Consider the following 7,276-nt stretch of genomic DNA (forward strand, 5'->3'; position numbering starts at 1 on the left):
CTTTTTCCTAGTAAGTACTAAGGAACTGTCACGATGTGCAGAGCTTGACAAACTCCAGCGAGAGCTACTCGCCAGCCCGGCACCACACATGAGCTAGCCCGGCACCGCACATGCGCTAAGTGCTGGTAAATGGGGCGCACGGAGCGACTGGCTGAAATCTACTTGTCACGGGCGAGTAGATTCAGCAGTTTGTCGAGCCCTGACAATGTGCATTAGAAAAGTCAACACAAACTATTTAGCCCAACCTGTAACCAAATCCTTAGATATATATTGCATCAAGTGTTTAAAATCAGGTAGGCTTAAAGAAGCCTGAGAGATTACCTTTCAATTTAGTATTTGTTAAAAACCTACTCTAAATGTAAAAATTAAAATTCAATATATTAGCATCTATTCAAGGACAAAAGATATTCAAATTACTCCTAACAATGCACAAAAGTTCACTGTTTAGATATTTGAAATACAACTTTATTATGATCTAAACAAAAAATGGGAATGACAGTAACAAACAAGGTTTACCACTGAATACTGTGATATGACTGCAGGAGTCTTAGTTAGTTTTGAAACTCAAAAAGGGAAGTAATTGCAGTCCAAAAAACAGCTAGATATGCAGGTCCAAAATATGAAGGAATTTTTTTTTTTTAAACTGCCACATTCACTCCGAAGCCCATTCATCTCTCAGCATCCCAAAGATTAAGCACATGTTCTGCTCAGCTAGATAATAAAGTGGCAAACACGCTGCACCACTGACATCACAGGACAGTTGCCTATAAAACTAGACTTCTGACGCTGGGCTCCAGCTCCATCCCTTACAGGTCATCATCTTCATCTGGCAGGGCAGTGGTCTGAGCAATCTGAAACAGATAAGTTTATATTTAGCAACTAGTGAGTCTAAACTCCCTATTACAGTTGATTTCTCAGGCATCAATATAGAGAAACAGACATTTAGAACTCTACCATTTTGTGAGAGCAATTACCTGTAAGTCTTGCTCATACTGTGCTGCCAAAGCAGGGTCCATGACAACCTCTGGGGGAGCAAGAGCAGGCATGGCAACGAACTCCAAGTTGGGATCGCCAATTAGCTTCCTGGCAAGCCAAAGGAAAGGCTTCTCAAAATTGTAGTTACTCTTAGCTGAGATATCATAGTACTGCAAGAGAGAGAAACTATCATATGTTCAGACACATTGCTCTTCTGAAATATTTAACTTCCCTCTCTCCTGTTCCCCCCCCACCCACTCCCCCCAAACCCACTCGGATTAGGTGGTTTGGCACACAATACAATGATACTAAAGAATTCTGTAACAAAAAACAAGTCAATGTATTTCAGGTGTTTGTCAAACCATCAGATTTCTGGACCTAAATCTTCATTTCAATAAGAATATTTTTCTTAAGCAAAATAAAGCAAACCTGTTCAGAGTGAAGCTCATTTGGCTCAGTTGCTCAGAATTTTTATCAAGTTTTAATTAATCCAATTCTAATGAAATCTATATATTCACTAAACAGAAGAGTGACACTGCTATAATCAATCTTCCAGAGTTCAATTTAGCAAGGGTAATTAAAACTCACCAAATTGAACTCCAAGGGTGCTCCTGATCAGTACTCCTGCTTCTGCCAGAAGTAATAGAAGCTAATGGGAGTGTTTTCTGCCATCTGTGGAGAAACTCAAACAAGGTATGTCAACTCCAGCTACATAATTCACTTAGCCAGAATTGCATATCTTGATTGAATGTTCCCTTTTATTGCAGGCGTAGTCCTAAAGTTTACTTTTTACACCATTATCAGCTTCCTTAAATGAGCTTTATATTAAGACTGACTTTAGGGTGCTGCATCTCCAGCAGAAGTTAATTTAATGCAGTACCTTTAACTGACTATCGATGTCAACTGTTAAGATCCTAAATTCTGTTTTCATGGAAATAAGTGATTGATGTTTTACTGCATTTGCGTTACCATCAGTAAAGAAAAACATGTAAGCATTCTGCATCTCATTTTACCTTCAGAATAAAAGGACTGCAGTAGTTATGTTTAGGTCAATAGACTAAAAGCAAAACATAAGATTCCTGCCAAAAGATAGCCACCATACCTGAAGATTCTTCTTCCTGTGGAAGACAATTGACTTTGCCTTGACTTTTCTATCCTTAATATCCACTTTGTTGCCACACAACACTATAGGGATGTTTTCACATACTCGTACTAGATCTCTATGCCAGTTAGGTACATTCTTGTATGTAACTCTTGATGTTACATCAAACATGATGATGGCACACTGAGCTGAAAGATAAAATTTTAAACTTTTGTATGTACTCTTGAAATGTATTCTAACACCAGAAGCAGCTGTCCAATACTTGTAATTAAAGACATATGAATGGGTGGTCCTCCTACAAGCACACCAACTCTTGGTACAAATCGACCCACAGGCTACGTCTCCACTGCCGCTTTTTTGCAGAAGAGGAAATGCAAATGGAGCGCTAATTAGCATCTCTCGCACTCTCTTGCATGTTCTCTTCCGATCTTTTTGCAGAAGGTTTTTAAAACCTCTTCCGCAAAGGATCAGAAGAGAATATGCAAGTGAGAGCGCGAGAGATGCCAATTAGTGCTCCATTTGCATTTCCTCTGCTGCAAAAAAGCGGCAGTGGAGATATAGCCTTAAGTGTACTTTGTTCTTTTCGACCTAAATAATACTGACCTGTCTTATTGTCTGCTCACATCTTAAGGCTTAAGCCTACAAACACTAAGGCAGTGGTTCCCAACTGCCAGGCTACAGCCCACTCCAGGGGTGTGGAGTATTTGGGGCCCAGGGCTGGGGTACACTGTTCTTGCCACGGCTGTTGGGAAAGGAGTGTCCTGCCTCTCAGCCAATCAGCATTGGGCAGGTGAGGTATCTACTTTCAGACATAAAAAAGCACTTCCCTGCACGGGTGAGAGATATGTGGAGCCGCTACACACAGCCCTCCTGCCGCACAGGGAACCGTTCTTCCACGGCTGGGAGGAGACCCCGTGCTGCACAGCCCTTCCACTGACAGGGAAGCACTCTTCTGCAACCGCAAGGACACCCCACCCCTGCCTGCAATGACTGGCTGAGAGGCGCAGCAGGTCACACCTCTCCTCAACAGCCGTGGCAGGAGAGGGGTTGGGTGATGTACGCTGTTGCCAGAGCAGCCATGATGTGGGCAGCATTGCAGGCCTAGGTTGGAGGGGGCGGGAAGGCAGGTACTGGGGACTCATGGGGTAGGAAGAGTGCTGGAGGGGCTCAGGAGTCAAAGCTAGAAGGAGGGGCTATGGAGGCAAGGCTGACGCTGAGGAGCTCCGCAAATGAGGCTAACATTGGGGGCTGGCATTGAGGGAGACTTGGGTGCAGTTAGGATCTGGAAACAGGAGGCTGGTATGTGGGAGACAGGTGGTTAGGACTCTAGGCACTGAGGTGTTTGGAATGGGGGCTGGCATTTGGGGAGGACTGGGTGCAGTGGACTCTGGGGTCAGTGGCTGATGCCGATAAAACTACTTGCATATTCATCATTTGCAGGGCTCGACAAATCATATAATCTACTCACCCGTGGCAAGTAGATTACAAGCCAACTAAGCTCGCAGAACCACGTGGCTGGCGAGTGGAGTTCGCCGCCACTTGGCGAGCCCTGATCATTTGCATAATAAATTTGCAAATAAAATATTGCCAGTCCACTAAAAGTTTTTGAATAGACTCACCAGTGCTGGGTATCAAAACAGTTGGGAACCACTGCACGAAGTCCCACAGAAAATCATGGTAATACGTATATGGATAGGGCACCCACAGAAGCTTCCCCAAGAAGTTTGAATTACAAAATATTTATCAAATGAGATTATTCAAATAGGAGTAATCAGTCTTGGGCAACTTATCCAGGCTTTCAACTACTTGAGAACTTATGGTACATATCTGAGACTTGCGGTCTCCAACTCTAGTTAAGGAAGTTTTCAAAGAGGCCGCATTTTCTCCTCATATTTCAAAGGCCAATAAGAGGAAAAACTCTTGAGATTATCTGCACAGAATTATTAAATACACTCTACTCTGTCAATATAGCTACATTAGCAAGAATTAAAAAATAGTCCACTTTAATACAGTGAGATACTCTTCAGGAGAGAATATAAGCCTGGCAAGATTTGATTAGTTTTGTCATTTAACTTTACCAGAAAATATTCCATAAAGTATTAGAAAACAATATACAAAAAAGTGACTCTTATCCTCATGCTGACAGTTATAGTTTGCATAGGATAGAATACTCTTTTTTAGAACACCCTCTGACTGCCACTGTAAAGTCACTGAGCAGTTACTGTTATAACTACAGAATGTATATACTTACCTTGGATATAGTATCCATCCCGCAAACCACCAAATTTCTCCTGACCAGCCGTGTCCCATACATTAAATTTAATAGGACCTCTATTAGTGTGGAACACCAGAGGATGGACTTCAACACCCAATGTAGCTGCAATTAAAACATACAATTTAGTAACCACTTATGAAATATTTGAAACTAATATGAGAATTCTGCAAGTAAACGTTCAAACATACCTACATACTTCTTTTCAAATTCACCAGTCAAATGACGTTTTACAAACGTCGTTTTACCAGTACCACCATCACCAACCAAGACAAGCTGTTGAAAGATAACACAAAACAAATCAAGCCAATTTATTGCATCATTTTTTATAAAATTACTGCTGCAATTAATAGGTTTTATATAGTTTAACACCAAGACCATAAATTACTTCATGCAATAAGATTTTGATTTGTTTTAAAGTTAAAAAGCTACTTAAAAGCAGTTAATACCCAACTTGATATACAATTCTCTGAAGCAAACGCAGCAGAAGCTTGTAGTACTAATGCACAGCTTCTTGCATCTTCTTTCACATGATCAGTTTGAAGCAGCCTTATGCACTACCAGGTAGATTTAGATTAAAATGAGTGTTAAATTTGTTTTTTTAAATCTGGATTTAGTATATTTTATTTCTTAAAGAACATCTTTGTAGAATGTGTTACAGAACCATTTCAATTTAAAAAAAAGTGGCTCAGTTAACAAGACTCTGCTACAGTGTTTATGATTCAAACATTACTACTACACTGTTCTAGCATAAGAGCCACATCCAGAAATGGATTTTCATTGTCCAAACCAAGAAATATGCAATATGACAGTATTTGGGGTTTAGAAGAGACTATTTTCTTTCCACAGTGTTTAATAACTAATAATTTGTAGTTTCATAAACAAAACACTTAAGACTTTTATAGCCAGAGACTGAGAAAGTGTATAACATTGTGTATTCAACAGCACAGTATGTAAAGTGAGTTTTATTGCCATCTTATGTTTTTATAAAACACAGAAAAGAAATGGTAAATTAGAAAACTACCTTATAGCAAAAAGTAACAAAGCAACTAGCAAGAAAAAGCACTGGAAAGTACTTTTAACTCATAATAGGATTGGGTTTTAAACTACACCGCAACGAGTTAAGAAGTTTAATTAAACAACAATTTGAGTTAGGAACAGCAGCTAACACGCATGACATCATAGTAATTCGCTCTAGACGCTAGCCTGAAAAAAATCATCTTATACAATGGTAGAAACTAAAAATCTCAGCTCTAAATTCGCAGCAGCTCTAACGCCAACACGATGATGCTCTAGCGAGTCAGGCCCGCACGCGCAAGGCCAGATTCTTACCTTAAACTGTACTTGGGGCTCTCCTTGGGCGGCCATGCTGAGTCTGCGGGAGAAATAGTTGCATGAGAGCTCAGCACGCCAGACGGATCAGGGCCTGGACGCCTCAAGCGCAGAGGCCCAAGCTCCTCCCATCCCGCCAACTCCCCGCGTGGTCCGGGCCCCATTCATCAGGGCAGGAAGCGCCGCTCCACATGGGGCGGGAGAATGAGCTATAATGGCGGCCGCACTTCCCCACCCACCCCCCATGAGCCCTACTAAGGAAGCCACCTGAACCCCCACTCACGCCAGGCCGGGACGTGCGGATTGAACCACGGGACCAGCAGAGCGCCCCCTGGAAACGACGCGCTGGGACTCGGCCCGAGGGGCTTGGGGGAAGGTGCACTCCCCAATTCCCTCCCTCCCTCCGCGCCAACATCCCGCCACTGAGAAGCCACCGCCTAGTTACCAAGCGGGAATGGCAAATTCGAGGGTCCCGCTCACATCCCCACCCCGCGGCCTCCTCGCGCCGCCACGACTAAGCCCCTCCCCGGGCACACAGGCCGCATCGGGCCCTGCTCTGCTAACCAGGCCTCTCCCGCTCTTGATCTGGACAACGGGCCCAGATGTCCCAGCGCAAAAGAAAGGCGACGGGAACGGCCTCCTCCCTCGCTGGCCCCAGTCTTCAGGCGGCGACCACTCCCCGGCGCGGCGGGCGAGCATACACTTCCATCCCTTTCTCAAGCCTTCCCGCACCCTACGGGAAAGACAGACGCTGCCTGGCCCAGTTACCTTCCCGAGAAGCTCTCGGTATCAGTCCCCTCAGTGAATAGGCGCTTGGAAGATGGCGGAAGCGCGGTTCAAATACCTGGAGTGCGACGCCGCGCGGCCACAGGGGGAGGGGAGAGTGGTCGAGCGTCACGTGATAGGGGAGGCGGGGACCAGGAACGCCCTCTCCCGGCCAACGCTTTGACGTTTTTCTGAGCGCCGTTGGCCGCAAGCAAACCGTTCGTTTAGCTGCGCGAGGCAGAATCCAGTAGTCTTTCGGGGCCGGGGAAAAGGGGCGAGAGATCGAGGCGCTCGCACTCCGCCCCTCCCAGCCTCGGCATTGGAGATGACGTGAAAGGATGCTCGGCTCTCTGGCGCGCGGGGCTCCCCCCACTGGTCTGGGCAAGGAATGCGGCGCATGCGCGAAAGCTCAGTGGAGGTGCCGGGCCCTCCGCCGCGGCTCCTAGCCTGCAAAGCGGAGGGTGCGCGCGCCGCCATTTCCACTCTCGCGTGGCTTTGCGTGCGCAACACCATTTTAAGGAGAGACCAGCCGATCTTGCACTGCTCGCGCCTGCTTAGCGTCATCCGTGCCCGGGTAGGCGCTGCGAGGGTCCCCCCTGGCGGCATGCGGTGGGGCTCGGAGCGCAGCGGTGCTCACGCAGTATTTGATAGCTCGAGAGACTGCAGATTACAGCAGGGAAGAAGGAGGTGCCTAAGGACTATGCTCGAGCGGAAATCCTGCAGCTACGGCAGTGCGGCCCGAGCGCGCTGCACAGGGCATGAAGGCGCCAGTTTGTCACAACCTGCTGTGTCCCGTAGCCAGTCGCACGTCAAAACTCCTGGACTGTGGC

General features: G+C 45.7%; 1 protein-coding gene across 2 annotated transcripts; it reads right to left on the reverse strand.

Annotated features, from left to right (window-relative positions):
• Positions 1 to 443: 443 nt before the first annotated feature.
• RAN (RAN, member RAS oncogene family) lies at positions 444 to 6,988 on the reverse strand. Of its 2 annotated transcripts, none has more exons than XM_075898425.1 (7): positions 6,526 to 6,988; positions 5,682 to 5,724; positions 4,541 to 4,625; positions 4,329 to 4,454; positions 2,078 to 2,265; positions 975 to 1,145; positions 444 to 851 (listed from the first exon to the last, which is right to left on the reverse strand). In XM_075898425.1, exons 2-7 carry the CDS (start codon positions 5,715 to 5,717, stop codon positions 807 to 809), a joined length of 651 nt encoding a protein of 216 aa, XP_075754540.1. In that variant the 5' UTR covers positions 5,718 to 5,724; positions 6,526 to 6,988; the 3' UTR covers positions 444 to 806. The 2 variants fall into 2 exon arrangements, with proteins under 2 accessions (XP_075754540.1, XP_075754539.1); XM_075898424.1 differs by having other exon boundaries at positions 6,450 to 6,973.
• Positions 6,989 to 7,276: the final 288 nt, after the last annotated feature.

This window comes from Pelodiscus sinensis, chromosome 15, assembly GCF_049634645.1.
Source record: "Pelodiscus sinensis isolate JC-2024 chromosome 15, ASM4963464v1, whole genome shotgun sequence".
Classification (NCBI taxonomy): domain Eukaryota; kingdom Metazoa; phylum Chordata; order Testudines; family Trionychidae; genus Pelodiscus; species Pelodiscus sinensis.

Coding starts and splice junctions, on each gene's coding strand:
- RAN (XM_075898425.1), bottom strand. CDS start 5,717: ATGGCCGCCCAAGGAGAGCCCCAAGTACAGTTTAAG. Junction 4,626..5,681: donor AGCCCCAAGTACAGTTTAAG/GTAAGAATCTGG, acceptor ATCTTTCAACAG/CTTGTCTTGGTTGGTGATGG. Junction 4,455..4,540: donor ATTTGAAAAGAAGTATGTAG/GTATGTTTGAAC, acceptor TTTTAATTGCAG/CTACATTGGGTGTTGAAGTC.